At 38.2% G+C, this 21465-nt stretch overlaps 1 protein-coding gene across 11 annotated transcripts in view; it reads right to left on the bottom strand.

Moving 5' to 3' along the window:
• Positions 1-3529: 3529 nt before the first annotated feature.
• dgkza (diacylglycerol kinase, zeta a) overlaps positions 3530-21465 on the bottom strand; it is an 85836-nt gene continuing 67900 nt past the window's right edge. For 10 of the 11 annotated variants that reach the window (XM_043243076.1, XM_043243077.1, XM_043243080.1 and 7 more), the window contains 8 exons: positions 20683-20784; positions 18597-18653; positions 14165-14199; positions 11965-12014; positions 10703-10823; positions 10259-10295; positions 9991-10090; positions 3530-7105 (listed from right to left, as the gene is read on the bottom strand). In XM_043243076.1, the coding sequence (XP_043099011.1) occupies positions 6989-7105; positions 9991-10090; positions 10259-10295; positions 10703-10823; positions 11965-12014; positions 14165-14199; positions 18597-18653; positions 20683-20784 (619 nt within the window). In that variant the 3' untranslated portion in view covers positions 3530-6988. The remainder of the gene's footprint in view (positions 7106-9990; positions 10091-10258; positions 10296-10702; positions 10824-11964; positions 12015-14164; positions 14200-18596; positions 18654-20682; positions 20785-21465) is intronic. The other variant, XM_043243074.1, reaches the window with a different exon arrangement.

Genomic DNA, 21465 nt, shown 5'->3' with positions numbered 1-21465 from the left:
ATTAACCCCGCCGTGACGTCGGAGCCCACGTCAGCCTCCGCGAGACCGGTCCTGCAGGTCACCCTAAAACCAGGACAGCTGTCTTATCACACGACGAACAATGAAGTCTAAAATATAGAAATTCAGTATAAGGTGCTATAGGCTACAAGCTATGTGCAGCCTGATGAAAATAATAAATAAAAATAGTACAAAGAGAAAAGTCTCTGACTACCATCATCAATGTTAAATGTTATGACCATTTATAAATTCAGCATAGAGACGAGACATGTAGCCCACTGGCTACCAAAAATAAAAGCACCTCCCGATTTTAAACTACATTATTATCATAAATATAAATGCACATGTATGGATACAAACTAGGAAGTTCAATCTGTTCAGTCTGTTGCTAGTATTATTAGACACAGTAATATTCTGATTACGAAGTACCAGATAGCTTTAACAAAGCAGGCTCTCTCTTTAAATTATAAAAGTAGTTTTTTTTGTTGTTTTTGTTCATGCTGCTAAATCGTTTTAAACTGCTGAAATGTTTTCGGAGGCTATAGATTCTCTGCTTTTTTGCCTGCTACGTGATTTCATGTGGGTGTATTTGTGAATGTGTGTAGACCCCTAAGGGCAGGAAACAGCGGCTCAATAGGACAAATGGTGCAGTCAGATAAACAATCTCTCTGCAGGCTGAGACAGGCCAGAACAGAACACATACAATGACCTGAGCCAACTCTACCCATAAAGCCATTCTCTAGCGTTCACACACACTGTAAAACCTACTCTTACTATACAAACACACACTTGTCGCGCAATCATGCACTTTTACAGCAGCGCATACACAGCGTCTACAGATCAATAAAAAATGACTGCAAACGATAAGGACTGGAGCATCAGATGACAGTTTTGTTGATGGCAGAATGAAAAAAGGATTTTTTGTTTTTTCTCTGAGCTTTACATTTCAGTCAGAGCAAATCTTCTGTAGATCTTGCTTTAAAAAATAATATATAGATATAAATTTATATAAATACAAATATAACACTTATTTCAAGTGAGACATTACAGGTGAATAGGGTAAAAATATTAACTAATAGTTATCACCTTGCTTACCTATGTGATTGATTACATTGATAATGACCAAAAAATTTGTATTAAAAGATTTTTAAATATTATGTTTAAATATGTAAATTGGGAATTATTTAATGATAAAATTTGGCATTATTTGCATACTTTTCTTGAACAAAAATCTTAACACTGGATAAAGTCAGTTTAAAAATACTTATTTAATTATTTATTTTATATATATATATATATATATATATATATATATATATATATATATATATATATATATATATATATAAAATACATAAAATTTTACAGTCTCTAATATTTTTGCTCCATAATTTAGAAAATAGAACTATCAGAAAACAATACATTTTGACATTTTTGGAGTGAATAAGACGTTGCATATTATCAAGCAAATTATATTTGAACCAATCCCTCTGTAACAATATACATAGTCAGGAATAGATAGGAATAAAAATTAATGTCTGGTATGTGTGTAAGAAAATTGTCTTTAAAAATATCTATTGAAATCTGTTGATACAAACAGATAAAGTGCTAGAAAGTCTTTTTGATGTTTTCTTTCAACTAGTTTAAAAACCAAAAAGCCCAAAATCTCAAATTTGACAGGCGCATGAAAAAACAACGGGTTTTGTCTTCAGCGTCTCCCCTCAAAACATTTAAAGCGTTTAAATAGAAGCAATTAAAATAATCTCAATTAGACTTTTTTTGGTGGGCTCCGTGGAAATAGATAAATATTCAAGCAAATTCTGAATGCAAAGTACTGTCCATTTCACACATCCGCTTCAAGAGGACTAAACAGACCACAGGGAAAACGGGGGGGTGATGGAGGAAATCAAAGTGGGGTGAGGAACAAAAAGGAAGAAAGAACGGGTTGAGAGGTTGGGAGGTTTACACAGGCTACATATTTTGTAGCAACCTGAAAAGGCAAGACCTCCTCCCTGCTCTCCACAGAGAAACCTCTGTCTCACAACAGAAGACCAGATGGAACAATCACTGCTTGAATAAAAGGCAGCTCACAGCCACCACAAATGATCAACAAAACCCCAACACTCCTCCTCTCCCCACTCTCTGCTCCTTTAGATCAACGGGAAGTCATGGGAAACCTTGCCAAATGGGCAAAGGGTGAACCAGCATGCGAGTGTCTGTCCTTGAAAAGGTTAAAGAGTTGAGCATGAAGTCTGTGCTTTCCAAGACAGAAGTATAGCCGGTATTCACATTGTGATTATTTAAAAGGCAGGGGTCACCCGGAGCAGGACCAGAAAAATGGACTTCCTCTCACACACACACACACACACACACACACACACACACACACACACACACACACACACGATGATGGGGTTTTTTTTTAACTGCAAAAACTAATAAATATGTAATGAAAGAAGCAAGTTATTCTGTTAAAAAAAAAAAAAAAAAAAAAAAAAATAGTGGCAATACTTTATAGCACGGTTTCATTAAGCTACATTAGTTAGGTATCATAAACTAACAGTGGACAACAATTAGAGTTATTTTGTAATGTTTATTTATGCATGTTTATTCATGCACATTCAAATCGCATTCGGTCGCGTTAATTTACACAATCTGAATAATTAAGATATATAAATTCAGCAATAAAATTGTTCAACATTAGTTTGAGACATATTCGTTATTGTTAATATTTTTCATATCTAACACAATCATAAAAAAAGACAAATAAGTTAAAATATTGCAAAGTGCTCAGATTGGCTGTATACTCCGAGAACACAGGACCAATCTACAGACATAATAGAGGATTCTATATTCATATCATATATGGTGATGACTCTTTTAACTGGTTGCAGCCGGGGACAGGAATTACATTTTTCTTTTTAATAACCACCTTTCATGTCTGAGCCGACAGCTCACTCCTGCAGAGACAAAAAGAAACTCTGTATCAGAGTCTGAGTGAAATGTTGTTAATACATTCCAAGGATGATACAACTATATTAAAATTAAAACAGCACTGAGCTGTTCCAGACTGCAAAGCCTCACATTCATCCATCTGTGGATTAGAGGGAGACCTGAATGCAATGCAGAAGAATATCAATTTTTCACAGGCTCCTCAAAATAAATAAATAAAAATGTTTGAGAAAACATTTTAAGTTGAAGTACTAAGCTGACTTATTGAAAACACACAATAGAAAAAAAACCCCCCAAACATAAAAACTCAGTACTGATGTAGACCATACCTTAAAATAAACAGCTACATCATTTAATCAATGTATTCAAGGAGGAACTGTTCTTAAGGCATTAAACAATTATTTTTGAGTGGTGGATCAGATGTCACGCTCATTCTTTACAACGAATCACAAAACGTACGCTTTTCAAATGCTTATTCATAGGCTTTGAAAGATTAGAACAAGGACAGAAACTCAATATCCAGTTTCTTAAATTATGTTTTATGTGTTTTAAGCAACAAATGACCTTGCTGTTCAGTATGAAATATTCAGTATGTTTTATTATTTTATTAACCAGACAGAAACAGAATAAATTCATTGAAGAGATAGATACCGACTACATTACAGAACAAAATATTCATAAAACATTTTTTAAAACCCAATATATTGCACTGGAACCCATGCTTTCTTTTCTGCCTTTTTTTCTGCTTATCAGAACCTCTAACAAATTCTAGCCTTGAATTGCACTGCAACTCAAAAAAAAAAAAAAAAATCAAACCAGACACAAATTAGTGTCAATGTCAGATTGTTTTTCCTGTAACTCGATGAAAGAGGCAGTTCTTCATTTTCTTACTGCTTTCATGCATCTTGATGGCTAAAGGCTTAAGAGCTTAATTACACAGCGACGAAACACATTCAGAAATTCAAAATACATACATATTACATTGCTTTGCCCTTTGAAAGTAAAAGTAAGGAGATTTTAAGAATAGAAAAATGTGAGCTTTCTTGGAAAATCTCATCTCTTAAGTAATGCTGTAAAAAATGGAGTGTGCATTCATAACATTGAAGATGAAGTACTGAACATGGAATACACTTCAATAGTGTCTCCGCTATATAAAGAAAACTAGGAAATTACAGATAGGTATTTAGCGGCAAGGTTCTTGCCGACAGTGAAATAAGCTATGGATTAAAAACTTGGTCTTAATAAGATAATGGAAGGACATTTAAGGTCCAGCTGTAAATAGCTGCTTGAGAAAACATGGAAGCATGAATTATTTATAATGAAGCACTGTACAGAATCATAATCATGATCTGTTGGTTGGACGAAAATAAATCTTAGCAGGGGAAACCGAAGGGTAATATGATGCTGCCAGCATCACTTTCAATCTCTTCTGAATGTGCCACAGAGTAAATGGATCAACAGCAAAACAAAACAACCATATCATTAAAGTCTGGGTGATAAAATCTTAAAACCAGACTAAAGTAAAAGTAGCAGTGGGCTGGCGCAGGGCATCGATCCCCCCCTCCCCTTAGAGCTATAGAAATGATATGCTAAATGCAGTCAACGGCATTAAAAACCTGCCATTAAAATATCCACTTCACTGAGTAAACCGCTGTGGACCGAGTTCACGCACTGGAACATCTTCATGCTTGTCAAAAACTCATATCGCTAGTAATCAGGTATGGAACTGCAGACATACGGTAATTTAAGGTTGTTGTACTTCAAATCAAATGAGATGTTTTACAGAAAAAAGATCAAGCGTTGGGTGTTGTGGCAAGGTTCGAACATATTTTAAACAAGAAATACAATGCAACAAAGTAGCTGAATTTACATCGTATGAATCCTAAGATTTGAACGACACTACAATTAGTTTAAAACTGCCACAGAACAACTCACTTTAAGTGTTGGTGAATGGGTTCAAACATTTGTGGAAAAATCTGCGGCATCTGTTCTGCCTTTTACTCTGACAAACTCTAGTTTAGGATTATGATAATTATGCAGAAATTGAAAGCCTCAAAACTCACAAAATTGTCTCTTAATCCCTTCAATCACCGTGAGCGCGAGAGGTTCCTGTAGGCTGTTTATCTCAAACGGTAAAATTAAATGATCAAAATTCCTCGGTGAAGGAATGAATTTGGCATGATTGAGCAAAAAGCTCTGTTGGCTTGAAGACCGTTTACAGTGTCAGCCCATCTGCTAGCTTTGTTTTCTCCCAGAATGCGTTTGTGAACCAGTGTCTGTCTAAAATATATGAAGCTGTATTACACTTCTCAGATGGGACGTTAAAAGAATAGGATGAAAGGATGAAAAAAAGAACATTCCCGTGTACAACAAACCCGATTTTTACTGCTAAAAAAAAGCCTGTGGGGGGGATCTCTAACCCTTAAAAAAAGTCTTAGAGTTTAAGAAAACCGATCATTAAGACATATCACATGTTTATTGAAAGAGTTCAGTGTTTATGGCATATGATGTCAATCATATAATCTCGTTCATCAAGGCTCCTGTCAAACAGCTTTCTGGGTAAAAGGGCGACACAGATGGATAGATGGACGGATAGATGGATGGGTTTTTTTTAGACAATCGAGGGTGCTGAAAATGCATTTCCAAGAGCAAATGAATAGCTCTAAAGATGCTAGTGTGTTCACCCGAACACAGTGCGTTACTTATTTACAATATGAATATGCAAACATACTGTATAATTACATTGTAAAGAACTTTGAAACCAGTGGGACATATCATTAATGAAGTAGTAACTCTCTAGACGGAGTTTCATTCTATAATGTAAATCATTAAAATAAGTCATAAATTACTAATATTATCAAACATGTATGCTTTCAAGGCCAAATTAATTCAATATATAATGATTTAGGAAAATAAATATATGCATCCTAAAATCCTGAATCTGTATTAAGACATCAGCACTAAAAAAAAACAAAAACAAAACAAAACAATAAACTCTTATAGAGTGCGCTGTTTTATCACAAAGATTTAAGAAAAATGAGCTGAGTCACAGAGAGATCTGTTCTCAACTCCAATAAACCAAAATCTAAATTTACAGAGTTTTATAATACAAACATGACAACACATCTTTTAGCTACAAATTATATAAACATCTATTTACTTAAAAATATTGTAGGAAAGAAGCTATACTTTAGTACATCAATTATAAATCCAGAGTATAGAATAAAGAAGGCAATCAAAGCTACAGTGCAAATGCCTCTTAAACAGAAAGCTACTCGCATACATTTACAGTACCGAATGTTATTAGAAACAGCACAGAAATCTATGAAAATGCAAAATCCTTCCAATAGCACACCTGAAAAATATCTAAATAGTTCTGATACCTCAGATCAGGAAACATTCCTATCTTTGAACCAACCTGAAATCTTTCAGTGCAGGGCAATCTAAAAAGTTACATTATATATTAACAACATGTCATTTAATGGCTCTACTGTCTTTAGCAAATAAGTCCGCTAACTGAAATGTTGATTCCGGTTCATGTTCTGTACCACTAACCAGATTAATGCTCAGCCATAACAGAGCAATATTGAACCTGGCTGTGGAGTCAGGGCTACGGTGAATACTCCAGACACTCTTACAGACAGACATGAATCTGGAAACAGACACCAGCCCATGCATCTTTAAATCCTCACCGTATTCATTTAACATTCAGCATCGTCATACTAGAAAAGCAAGCTTGATGGGTGCATTAACATAGAGGGAAATGCATTCTGTCTCATACATACAAACTCAAAGATGTTTTGGCAGTGCAATGAAATGAAAGACATTAAGTCCAACAGGTCATTCAGAAGAAGAAGATGAAAGCTTGGGACCTCTCTATAGAGACAGTTAAGTGCGCGGCCATCTCCCCTCTCTGGAAATGTATCACTCCCCTGCAGTCCAGAGAGCCTACGACGGGTTTAGTGATACAATTTTGGTTATTGTTGTTTTGGCACAAAAAGGAGGACACTGGTTGAGGTGAAGGGTGAGAGATTAAAGGTCAAACTGCAGTCTCCTGGTCCTCACGCTGGATCATTTGGTAGTGCTGGCGGTTCTCGAGATACGCCGCAAGTTCTGCATCTTTCGCCTTCTCAGCGCGATGCTTTGGAGTGTCGCCCTGCAAATAAAGAGACATGTTAACCCTAAACATAAATGCTAGAGAGGTTCAATTAATGCTCCATTAATTTTGGCGCTATATAGATATAGATATAGATATATATATTATTCATTTATTACACTGTTCTCTGTTCCATTGAGACTCCAATTACAAATACAAACACAAGCTGAAGTTCAAGAACATGCTTTGTGAACTGAAGCAAAATACACAGAGAACATCTATGGTTGCTCCAGGTCCTAATTAGGGACTGCTTCTTTTAGACAAAGTCTTCATGGACAATTAAAAAAGAAAATCAAAGATTGCACTGAGCCTCTAATGGTAAACATGTTCTCTCAGAAAACGCCCCTCTTTTTCCGTGCTGCTGGTGCCAGAATAGCTCAATAGTAATTGTTGTTAATTGCAGGCAGGCCTGGTGCAGAGAGTCTGAGAGAAAGGCCTGGACTGTTCTTGTTGGACAGAGCTCGGAGCACTCAAACTGCCCGCCAGGCGCTTTCATTGTTGCGGCACAGATGAAGCAGCTTTTGTTCAGTAGAGTACAGTACGACAGGCCACCAGCACCTTTTCATACTGCGCAACTTCCAGCGCGGTGCTGCATCTCTCCATTTTCAGCCTTTCAGATGCAAACAAAGGCAGTTCTGGAAGAGCTGTCAAAAGCTACAGAGTCACAATGGAGAATATTAGCCATGATGAACTAAAAGAGAAGAGTTACATGGGAGAAAAAAAAGCTTTGTGGTTAAGAGACTGATCCCTGCAGGGCATGCCCAACAAAAACATAATCATACTTTTATAGTGCTTTTAAAAACCAGCATTCATCTTCATAGAAGTCACAAAGGGGAAAAATGATAGAAAGGATAACGGTGATGCTTATTATATAAAGACAAAGATGGATAGAATGTAAAAGAGAAAAAGAGGAAAGTAAGTGAGAGGGAGTCAGAAGAGGAGTGTGCTTCATCACAGGGCAACGAGCGATGACTCACTCTATCCTGGATTTGATGTTTTCTGGATTGAATGAAATCAGGAGTGCGGGACACTAAGATTTGATGGAAACAGAAGGAAAGCGGAGCAGAAAAGTGCTGATGGAGCTGTTAATCGCAACAGACTACAGTCCAGGAAAAAGGCACCGCTAAATCTGGTCTTGTTCAGACTGAATCTGTCAGGAGCGCAGGAGTACAGTCTCCCCCCGAAGAGAAGATGAAAATCATGGGTTATCCTCTGAAGAGAAAAATCTTCATCTTGGTCTTCTCTCAGACCGTGTCAGACCGGTGACTCTACACATTTCATCTCCCTCAACAGCTCATGAGTTACTGATAATTACACAGATAGAACTGAAGGCTGTCAGACAGACTGGAGTCCATCGGCACCCAGGAGACCCAATCAGTGCCGTCTCACACATTTATCAGATGGGAGATGGGAAAGGTCCGTTAGACTGCTGTGAGCTTTAGAGACGACCGTTACACTGAGGCCCAGTGGTGCAAAGGTACAAAACTACAGGAAGAAAAAGAGCGAGCATAAGCGATAGAAAGTACTGCTGAGAGTTCTAACCACAAATGAGATTTCTGTGCTTTGTGGAAAATCATTCCCTCACAGATCTCTTCAAATAAGTAGTTTTTAAATTGATGTTTCTTCTGAAAAGAAGAGAGGGAGTAATTAGAGTCTAGTGTGTCTACAGCTGTGTGTAATTTTGCGGTACACCAATCAGAAGTGCTGCAGGAGATCTTGAGTCTCTTGGCTGGATCTGTGGAGGTGAGCGGGGGAGAGGGTGGGCTGCTGGGGGGGAAAGAATGGTTCCTTGTTTCATGCGGAGGTCTTAGTCAGCACTGACTAACAGAGCAGTTGAGTACAGCGACGTTCAGGAATAGAGACCAGCTGGAGTCTAAAGCCAAAATGAGAGAGATCCAAAAGCCACAAATGTCTACAGAGAACCGGCTTGACATGAGTTTGTATTCAGAACGTATCCAAATGATTCCTTACCAAATTCTCATATCAAGTACAAACAGGGAGTAAACTCTGACAGAAAGAGTATCAATTTTTTTTTTTGTCAGGAACAACACCAGACCTGGTCATGAGACCCCCCTGAGCATGTAAGTGGACCGCTATGAACATTAAAGGGAATTCATCATCATTTCCTCACTCCCATGTTGTTCCAATCCCATAAGACTTTGGTTAACCTTTGAAACACCAACAAAGATATTTTTTATGAAACCTGAGATTTTTCTGTTATTTCACTGAGAGGCCACGTAACCAAAACATTGAAGATCCAAAAAGGTGCTTTGTATAACAAATCCATATGTATCAAACCATTTAATCCAAGTTTGGTTAAAGAAACACGAAACTTTTTTGTTTAAATAGGCTCTTTTTCCAACTCACTTAGACTTAAACAGATCTGTTTTACAGTTTTCAAGTCCATTCAGCCAATAGATCATTGAATGAGGGAATAGTTCCTAGCCATATCGGCCTAGAAAATGGCAACTTTTCATTTTCTGTCAGTCTTTGCACAAGATGTAACTATAGTAGAATCAAATTTTAAATAGGAAAAATATTTAAACGCTTTAGTCATTTCATTTCAGAGTCAACGGCTAAATGGATTAGAAAATGGTATAACTCAACTGTTCCAACTCTGGGTGAGTTGGAAAAAGTTTTTTTTTTTTTTTTTTTTTTTTTTTTTTTTTAAATTGGCATGTTTCTTTAATATACAACATAAGATCTCTTTATGTGCTTATCTAAACAATCTGAAAAAAATAAACTTATTTTGTTTTTTGAAGATTAACCTTAAAGTCTTATGGGTTTGGAATGACATGAGACTGATTAAATGTAATTTTTAGGAGAACTATTCCCTTTATTCCAGCATCAAACATGAAGTGTATTTCTCTACATATATAGCTCACCTGTAAGTCTGTCTTCATGAGAGATGCTCCTGCCTCCACCAGGTAATGACAGATTGTCCTCTGACACAACGAGGCCGCTTTGTGCAATACTGTCTCTCCACTGAATAAGAAAGAAAGAGAGAAAGAGAGAGAAAGCAAGAGATAGAGAAGTTGGAAGCTATTAAAAAGCCTTCCTAAGAAAGCATGGCATTCCTGACTACAGTATAATAAAATAGAATCTGAACTTTTACTGGCAACAGATAAAAATGGCATTCAGAATGACACTCACTTTTCTCTCTCCGTTACATCCAGGATATCGGTGGGTGCTATGGAAAAAGAGGAAAAAAAAAAATCAAACCTTGCAACCACACTAAAGCATGTGCCCTGAGGTGATGGTGTGTTGCTTAATGAAGAGCTGTAAAAAGCTTGCGTGGGAGAGAGAGATGACCTGCTTCACACAGCACCCCCCACACACACACACACACACTACAGATAACACACAGCGACTGAAAGTTAACAACACCAGTCAGAAGTATGGACACACCACAATGTGTTTTTTTATGATCACAGAGACCTGCTGATCAAAAGGCCTGGAAGCTTAAAATTTGTTATGCAGCTTTCAAATTGATTGTTACACATACAGACGTAAAAAAATTGCACAGATAAAGCCCGTTTGTCTATGCCAGGGGTGCGTTAAATGCTGTCACGTGCATGTGTTACGTGATCGTTTTACCATTATCAATGATGTATCTGACGATCTCCTTGCTTCCCACTTCCACAGCATAGTGCAGCAGGGTCCGGCCCACAGGGTCCTGCACACACAGGTCAGCCCCCTTCTTATGCAGCTCCTTCAACTGCAGAGAAAAAGCTGCCAGTCATACAAACAAACACTGACATAAACACATCCCAAACAACAGAAAACCAAAGAGAGCATCATTACGGGAAGCCACATGGTACCCTGATCTCTGAGTCTTATCAATTATTGCAAAGGGCCAAAAAAGTACTGGTTTACACACAGTTATTCAAACAGAACCTAGTGATGGGCTCAGATGTGCTTAAGGAGGTTGGCTGGAGGCTAATAGCAAACATGCCAGTGTTTCAAAGGACCCTTCCATGCGATAAAGCCCATAATCTGTCAGAAACTTGCCAGGGGTCTTTTCTACACCAGAGAGAGTTTGGGCATAAAATACTGGCATTATCACCAGTCCGGTGAGTCTAGAAAGATTAGTATCATCAGAAGCTTTTCAGTCTCACTTGGAGGAGATTCCTGATGATAAATGCCCTGAGAGGAAAGAGAAGACACCATCTACACACCGCACAGTCCACAATCGAGTAATTACAGACACACCTGAGCGTTTGTGTGTGTGAGAGAGAATCTGTGTGTAGTTCTGCATATTTCATGCAAGTTTAAATGTCAGAGTTGGCTGTTTATAGTTCTATGGTCCAGCTGTAAGGGCAGCGAGATGCTTTTTTAAAGAAAAAATATTGTGACATGTAAAGGATGCTGTTTACTGCAACGTGCCAAACAACCTCATTAATATCTGAAATGTCCCCTCGTCTCCTCTCTGTAAACAAGTGGGAACAGGTTTTGGGCTGGGTGTGAGAGATTATTATTCTAGAGAAGGCCTGTTTGGTCACCATAGAAACCAAGAACGAGTGAAAGGTCAAGAGAATATTCAGGATCATTTATCTGGTTCCGCCTCCGCTCTGCAAGATACTTGACATTTAATGGTGAGGTCAGTCCTGAGTTAGAGACGACAGAATATCCTTTAGGCCGAGTGAACATTTAACTAAAAGCACACAGAATGCTCTCTTGCATATTAAATCACTGTCAAAACACAACATCCGAGCTACCTACTCAAATAATAGCGTTTTGTGCATGCAAGCCATTAAAAAGCCTTCTGCCAAAAGTCAACACCAAAATCTGAGAAACCTAGAAGGTGAGAAAGCAAGCTTGTTGAATTTGTGCTTAATGCGTTCAAATTATGCTCTTACCTTCTGGTGGTCCTTCTTCTTCACACATTCAATTAGACTGTCTGCTGACACTGTTAAATAAGCAAGAGCACTCGATTAATGAAGATTCAAGGGTATTTTTCTTTTTTATAGTTCTTGAACTTATTTTGACAAATAATTACAAAGCAAAGACTGTTTACTAAGATTAAATGTGACTAGATGTGTGAAAAAGCACGTCATCAGCTTCTAAAACTGAGTTAATGGATACTGAAACATTATTTTTTGCTCTTTTCATAGCTGAACTGTAGAAGGCCATTTTAATTGATCCTGAACTTATTTTGATATGATTATTTAAGTGTAATTAAAGCAAAGACTGAGTTTACCAAGATGACAGGTGATCAGGACAGCATGCCATTAGCATTAAACCATATTTAATTGAGACTGAAGTATAATTTGTATAATTGCTGTTTTTGGTAGCTAAACTGGATGAAGCCATTTTAATTGATCTCATTTTAATGACTTTACTTGTGTGCAATTAAAGCTGCACTGTGTAACTTTTGACACTAGTTGTGCTTCCATTCAGAATAGCAAGTTAAGTTAACATGGAAACAATTACAACTTTGCAAGTAGATTAGTTATAGGCAAATAGACCTTTTTTTTTAAGCACAAAAAATTATGAAGGCATGCCGTTAAATCCAACTTGGTAGATACATATAATTTTTATAGGCTTACTGTAGTGATTCAGAGTAAGGCAAAAACGCTGTTTGGAAGACAAATATATGAGAGGATGAAAATAAATCTGTCATTATTTTAAAAATTCAAAAGATGAATTGTCACCATGTGTGTGAATTTGTATAGCATCAGCATAAAAAGACATGCATTATTCGTAAAAGATTTGTAAAGCTGTGATACCAGAAAATGTGCAAGTACTAGTGTTGTAGTTTCCTCATGGCAATTGATGACTCTGTTATTACTTAGAGGTATTATTATTCAGAAACTGCCTACATGCACAAATCGCTTATGCATATTTGTTCAATATTAAGTTATTCGGAGTAACACAAGAAGATGTTCTGTTTATTTAATGCTCTGGGAGCAGACAGTTAAAAAGGGAGTAAAAATACCATTTTAATTATGGGTGTTAATCACATTAGCTGATGCTGGCTCTGAGGGTTCAGTCTCAATATGCTAAATCTGTGTTCAAAGCTTTGCAATGCCCTTTGTAGATTTGCCTTCCTAATCCAGCAATCTTGTGTGTTGCTTCACAAACCTCGAGAGGTAAAATATGAAAACACCCAGCTGGGATGTCGGGCAAACACCCGCTGTAGAGCGCACTGCGTGGCTAAATCTACGCCTGTGTCTAAAGATATGCCCGCTCCAATCCAGCTCTCAAAACTCGGCCGCTTTATGGAATTGAACAGTCTTTTTTCCTGTCTAGAGAAAGCGTGCACAGGGCCAAATCAGGTTTTCGGAAACGCATCCCTCCTCTGCTCATGCCAGGAAGCTTTGGAGCTAGCGTTGAATTCTAATGTGGATCAATGTGAGTGATGATAACCTGCTCTGCCTCGCTGCACCCCACAGACTGTGAGACAGTCCTTTCCTCCTCGCTCTCTTCCTCCTCTACCAATGCCAAGAGAGCGGAAAACACCACAGCCTTGGCACATTCTCCTGACAGGCAGCAGCTCATTAAAAAGGAACAAGAACGAAGACCAAGGAGCGTTTAACACTCAACTTACAAGTAATGAAAGTCAGAAACCATTCGCAGAGCAAAAGCTGTTCCTCCACTACATGTAGCGCTCCCAATTTGCTTCTCGCTGAGACCAGAGACATTGTACGACTTTAAATTGTTCTCACAAGAAAAGACTAGGACTGTCACAGATGGGGTTTTGGTTCCTTGCCCTGTCACCTCTGGCTTGATTAGTTGGGAACATTATCGTCGATTTGATTACACAGATCTCTGCATTTAATAAAAATGAAGTATTTTAAGTATCTTGTCATTATACATTGCTATCACTCTATTCTCTCACTCTATTTGATACTGGTCAGTGCTTTCATACAAATTGTATTGTTAAAAGCGCTATATAAATAAAAGTGACTGATTGATTGATTAAAGACTTAAATTTTGCCCTCACTGGGTACATTTATTCATTCAGAATTAGACCAATGCAACTCTGGACGAAATTTACTTGATGTTCATTTACTGAAGAGATCAAAGCAAAATTAGAGTACTACTTAAACTACTTACCAGAGTTTGCATTGTTCAGGTTGCTCTTGTCAAACCTGTGGGAGAAACAGAAACATCTGAGTGATACACTTGAAATCAACTGACACAAATCTTTTAGAGGATTCTTCACAGCGCGTATCTGAAACTAAAGCTCTTGATGCACACACTGCGCAAAACCATTAATCTCAACTTGAATCATCTCCTGATGTTTTCTTGATGAAGCTGTCAAAATTATCCTAAAGTATGGCTACAATGCACATGCATGCAGACTCTTTTATAGCCTCTCATCATACAACATCTCACAAATTTAATGGACAAAAGAATATGACCTCAAATGAGCTTTAGCATGTAAGAGCAAAAGATAATTTGAGGAGGGAACCCAAACTCACTGAATGTCATTGCAATGTTATCTGAGTGACATGAGGTCTGTTTGACTTTGTGTGGCACTGCGCATCTGAGTCTTAAGCAGGGCATGTCAGAACAAATTTTGTTTTGACTTGGTGTGGTGCTGATGCCATCAAAGTACCACAAGAGTGATTTGAGGGCAGTCGGTTGGATAAGCCAGCATAATTTTTCCAGAGTGGCTGCAAGAGGTCTGTTGCTGACATCCATTTCACGATTGGACGGACTCACCGATGGTGTGCAATTCGTATTTAATCTGATCACTCAAGTTCCACTAATGCTCATATATCAGTTTTTTTATAACAGTTAAAACTCTTTTCATGAAATCCTAATGTCATACTGCTACAAATGTTTTGTTCAAGAAAATAAAACTGATAAAAGTACGTCAACATTCTTCTCTATATTAGGAAGCATCTAGCTGAAAAAGTCGGTTTATCTGAGAAATATTTTATCTAATTCACTATGTCTCCAACAAAGTACACAAACACTGTGTGCACATCACTAAAATTTAAATATTCTGTCTGATTTGATGGCTCTTTTTCTAACTCCTCCCCCCAAAAATCTCAGTGATCGTAAAGGCAGTCGCAGCCAAAGTCGAACCTGCCTAGTGATAATGATGATGCCATCGAGGTGCCACACTACACCTCCTTTCTGTCTCTTCCCCTGACTGGAGCATCTTCTGTGCGCTCTCACCTAAAAGAATATTTGATCAAAGAGTTCCCCACCACACAACAAGAAGGCTGGGACATTAAGAAAAAGAGACATGTGGCGCACAGGGCTTTGGATTCTGAACTTTGTTCTTGAACAATGTGGGTCTGAGATGATTTTTACAAATCATAAAGTGCAATGAAGGGGTCAGAGCTCAAAAGAAGTCAGATCGATGTCAATTGAAAAATAATAAACATGTTTCACTTCCAATACAAATCTCAAATTAAGTGAGACAGGAAAAAGAGGGAGGGAAAGGTAACAGAGTTCACGAACACTCAAGTCACTAAACACTGTTTCCATTGTGATAATGTCTATGAGTGATTGCGTGTGTGTGTGTGTGTGAGAGAGAGAGAGAGAGAGTGTTTCCCCATAATTAAAAGCAGTTTGCAGGCTCATAAATCTGGGCTCTGCATGTCTTTCCAACACACACGCACACACCTTTGCTGTAATGTTTGCATGTCTCCTCTAGCCTTGCAGCTGAGGTTCAGCCTTCAGGCAGTGAAATTTGCTCAGGTAAGTGGATTTCAGATCCCTGAAACCACAAATCGCGACTCTCAGCTATTAAAAACCATCTCTATCAATCACAATTTATCTTTTCATATAGCTCTATCATGACAAATGATGTTCAGATACACTGATCTCTGGTCAGCCGTGGGGCATGTTCTGAGCAGCCAATCCTTTCCTGTGTGACTGAAAGTTCACAGCAGCACTACAATTGAGAAAAACACAACTTAAGCACTTTGATCAGATTCACATCACTGCGTTATACTCTTGCTGAAGTGATCAGTATCCACATTCATTTTCAGCCCTATCCACTATGCTGAGGTACGATCTCTTCCTCTTTGGATGGAAAATTGTGAATAGCTGAGTTGGGACTCACATTACAGTGCACGAGGAGAGAAGATTTGACAATGGCACTCAAATCTGTGTTATTAGAGCTTGGTGCATGTGACTAGAATTAGACCAAATGCATCTCTCCTAACCATCACGTCCTGGAAGAAAATCTGGCAATGGTTTATTCCCCCAACCTAAATGATCAGCCAGTGTTTAAACATGTCTGAACCATTCCTTGGCATGTAACCCAGACGGCAGCTGTAATTACTGATGTACCTCAGCCTGCTTTCACAACACACTCACACACTAAGACACGCTAACATGCACCCTGTACTCACACACATGCTCACAGCAGCTTTAATGGGGTTATTGAGTTTTTGCTAGCTGTAATTGCTAGTAATTTAGCACATTTAGAAAAAGGGTAGAAAAGTGACATTGGGCCAATTATTCGATATGAGTCCAGAAACCTCTTATTAGCTCCAGAGAGAAATAGCAATCTGATTCCAGAACGGCCTGGTGTTTACTCACCAGCTCTCACAAATACAACAAATCACATTTGCAAGCCAGCTTTATTATTGATTGTGGACTGGAATTTTCTCCTCTAATCACTACCGAGATTTATGAGCAGAAGTCTTTCTTTAAACAAAAGCAGGTCTTAATGAGGGCGCTTGATGGTCCGTGCTGTGAATACAGTACCATTAGAGGAAACTTCAATATGCTTCAATGTAGGAAGGCTTTAAGGGTCAAAGTTCAGCTCACCAGGGACCAATCAGACTTTGGCATCAACGGGACCTCAGCTTGATAATGAAGGCTGCGATGCACCATTAAACTGCCCTTGCTGCTCTTGAGTATCTTTTCTTTGCTTCTCCTCATCAATATAACCTTTATTATGCTCTGTCCAATTTACCATTTGCAGACACCACATTAAAGATGGCTGGCTCAGACTGGGGCTAATCTCTCACTCACACTCCTGCTTCCTTCTGTTGTTATTTGCTTTGAGTATCAGTGTTCAGATGTAAATCTGCCTCAGAATGAGAGTTACTCATGGGCTCAGCTATAATTCCATTACAGAGGAAAATGCAAATCCCTCATTTATGTATGACAGAAAAACAACATAAAACATGCATCAATTAATTACGGCTCCTATTCAAAATTAAACCAACAATAGCAGAAACCTAATCAATTTCCCTGGTAGACAGAGATTCAGAGAGAGAGAGATTCAGAGATTCAGAGAGAGAGAGAGAGATTCAGAGAGAGAGAGAGAGAGAGAGAGAGAGAGAGAGATTCAGAGAGAGAGAGAGAGAGAGAGAGAGAGAGAGAGAGAGAGAGAGAGAGAGAGAGAGAGAGAGAGAGAGAGAGAGAGAGAGAGAGAGAGAGAGAGAGAGAGAGAGAGAGAGAGAGCGCACAAGCTGCTGGTTTAATCAAACTTTCGAGCATGTTAAGCTGATTTTAGGTATTGATGAGCTGTACAATATGAGTACTGGAAGAGATAGTGTCATATAAGAACAGATTAATGATTGTTTCAGGCTGTCACAATTTTAAACAAGCTATCTTTGTGCTTGTCTATGCTGAAACCATCCCTTAAAGGGGCAGTTCAACAAAAAATAAAGACTTTTATCATTTACTCATTCCATTGGCATTCCATCTACGGAGACCAGTGAAGACACTGCTCAAAATAAATGATTACGGGATTTTCATTTTTGAATGAACTATCCCTTTAAGTGGCGATGTTCACACAAGAATGCATATTCGCTTTCAAAAAAATGCCACACAATAGTATTCAACTGCAGAGCTGCAGCATTGACGAATGAAAGAAAGCCAAGGTCTTGAGATGTGTTTTTAAAAGTTGAACTTCTTTTAACCTTACACAGTGTCTTCAAAACAGAAAGCTTATGTGCGAGCAGCGAGACATACCGCAATTGTCAAAGACGTCCGTTTAGCAGCTATTTACATAGAAAAACAAAAAGCATTGAAGTGGAACACAAAAACGCGTTCTTTGTGAACCGGCACTTCAAATACGATGACAGGCAACACACTGGAGAATGCCAGACAAGACAAATCAGACTAGGAGTGACTACACTGGATCAGCACAGACTAGGTTAAACCAGAACAGGGTAAATTACTATTCTAATTGCACTGCAGAACTTTTGGCAGTTTGTGTGTTCTTGTGCGTGTGTGCATCTCTCTTCTAGCCTCTAATGTCGTGTCAACAGAGACAGCTGGGCCTAATAAGGGACAGAACAGGCCAGTGAAAATAATCAGCAGCACAAATGGTGAAGCCCTGCTGTGCTAGAGTTTTTTTTCCTCATTGCAGCAATGACACTCATAGTGCACATTAAGAAAAGCCACTGGCCACTGGTAAATAACCCCACTGGGATTAAAAGAGTGCAGCTGCTCTTTGAACACTTTAAACAGTAACATCTATAGCAGCTCTGAGAAGACACAACTGAGAAAGTACAGAGAGGGGAGGAATATAGAAACATTACAAGTCTGTAAAGCTTTGTCTCACCTGCTGGTAGGTTTGAAATCTGCTGCTGTTGTGTTTGAGCGGTGAACACCCCCCACCCTTCAATACAACAAAAGAATAAAAAATAAGTAAATAAAAAAAATGGGAAGACAAAAATGATAAAGACATGACCACAAACAATAATCGTTTTACATAACAGTGATATAGTACAGATGAAATCTGCATATGACAGTAAAAAAAAAAAAAAAGTGTAAAAGTTTTAGAAATACTTAGGCTTTGGTTCAATGTAAATAAAATACTTTATTAGAGCTGCTCTGTCACTACAATGACAATATTGTTTTTTGTTGGCTGCACACAGCTCATATATTTACTGTGTATTTTAAAATTGGATATGCAAAACATATGCAAAAGCAAAGGGCTAATCAAAAAAGCTAAAAATACCAAATCAATTCACTAATACATTATGATTTCACTGTTGTTGCATTAAAGAAAATTGATGTCATTATGGAAAAAAAAAACTGAATGTTATACAGTACATGGCATGGGAAATTAAAGAACACAAATAAAAACAACAGGGCAATAAAATTAAAAGGACTGCAGAGTGAGTTGGTGTGGCATTTTAAAGACTTTTAATGCATTAAGTATATGATGTAATGCAGACATATTTCACCATTACATACAGGGGTGGTTCTATTATCTCTGGTCGGGCCAGATATTCCTCCCCTCAGGCAGGGTTGTGGCCTGGACCCCATTGGAGCATATCAATTCATGGCCAGCACAAATGTTATATAATGTACCACTGGCAGACATTGAAGTTTCTTTTACCGAGATATCACTGACCCTAGGAGAAACTTAATAGGACCCAAAGAGCCCATCATTTAGGAACACAAAGGAGTGTATGAGTCCAGGACAGCTCACTGTGCTTTACAGAGCTGATTTCACACAAGAGAGAGATTTGTGATTGTGGTTTCTGACTAGAAAGCAGTCAGCCAGTGATATCCCTTATGTCTTCTGTGCAGTAAAACCTAACAGTTCATGGCCAGCAGCTTTTTGCATTTTTTATCTCTTGGCCTGTTTCCAGTGGTTGCTTCTATTCTCTGTACGCCGTTATGAGCTCTGGGATCCTAAAGGGGATCCTGGTCACATATGCAGATCTAAACATCATCACAAGAAGAAGTAGCCTAATGTCTTTCCGTCCTGCCAGATATATTTTCTAAACAATATAAAAAAATTAGCAGAGACAGAGACTAAATTAAACATTGCAGCATTCCCTTCAATGTACTGTAATAAAATATATGTGAAAATGGTTTAATCTCTTCACGCAGCCCTAATGAAATGCTCATGGGAAACTATCAAATGCATCCTTAAAAAACCTTCATGAAAACCCCTTGGACAGACAGACTCTTACACACACACACACACACACACACACACACACACACACACACACACACACACACACACACACACACACACACACACACACACACACACACACACACACACACACACACTACGAGTGCAAGGAAAATGCAAAATGTATTTCTGCACAGTAAATGAGATGTCATACTTTTCACAAAAAATGCCTGGTGGCCACAGTTGAAGTTGCAAATGATCCAACACAGATTCAAGCATACAGATGAACACATTTACACAAAAATCTAGCATTTGAGCTAAAAACAAAACACTCATTAAAATGAATGCAGTAAAAAGATACTTGGTGGTGCTGACTCTGAACAAGCTACAAATGAAACAGAAAAACTGATATACACTCATTAGTTGTGTTGTTGCCCATCAAATGTACTTCATACTGCCCAGCTCTACACACTGTACACACTATCAATAAAACATAAAAAGAGGTATAGAAAAAGAATTGTTGTTGTTTTTTTTTTACTATAGCAAAGATTAGCTAGTTAGTAGTTCACATAACTACTCAACATTCGAAGATCAGCATCTCTCATGCCAGCACAGAACTCAATATTCTGCTTAGGGCCATACAGACATAGATCAGAAAGAACATGCAGCCTGAAAAAAAAAAAAAATTGCATGGCAGCAGGCTTGATCCACGTGGCTGGAGTTTCAGAGATGTGTTCTAGAGGATCGTAATCGTTCTCTGTGTAGCTCTTACCTGCTGAGAGCTGGTTTGGCTGATCTGAGCGAGTCACTGTGTGCAAGAGCTTCTGCCACAGAACTGTCACTGGAAACACGCTTCCTCTGGAGCTCTGCAACCCTGAAGAAACATTGAAAAAGACTCACACTGAGACATTATCAAGAAGAATATTTGGTACTGAAACAGCAGGTCAGTCATTATATCTGCAGCCAACAAATAACAGATGCTGTGACGCACCACAGTATAGCTGCTAACAAATCATAATGATGTGTGCACTTCTCCTTTAATGTTGGAAGTCTTTGTCATATAAAAAAGTAACATGCAAAATCCTACAATTACAGTCTGGTTAATAAAAAAACCACCTCTGATAGATGGGGAATACCCTAAAACATAGAAAAATGTTTAGATGTACATTGTATCTGTTTATAGTATATAATAATAGTGTGTGAGGGAACAGATGAAGGTGGAGACAGAGATAGAGAAAGATAGAGACAGTATCCTTTGATCTCCACTAGTGCGTGTATCACCCTGTAGCAGTCTGATCTCATTTGGTGAAAAAGCATAACCGGTGGAAAAAACATTACGAAGACACGAGAGAGCAGAAGGGAGAGAGAAAGCCACCATTTCTAGAAATTCAAACAGACAATGCTTCCTGTCACTTTGTTCACCCACAGCTCACCCTAGCAAACTCAGCACTTAACACCACAAAGAGAACACCACAAAGGCTAATTACATCTTTTTATTAATTTAATATTCCTTTCATGAGCGATTCTGTGTGATTCTGAATTGAACAAAAGCATG

The sequence above is a fragment of the Puntigrus tetrazona genome, chromosome 7, assembly GCF_018831695.1.
Source record: "Puntigrus tetrazona isolate hp1 chromosome 7, ASM1883169v1, whole genome shotgun sequence".
NCBI lineage: Eukaryota > Metazoa > Chordata > Actinopteri > Cypriniformes > Cyprinidae > Puntigrus > Puntigrus tetrazona.
The sequence above is the reverse complement of the archived record's forward strand: the minus strand, read 5'-3'. Positions and strand labels throughout refer to the sequence as shown.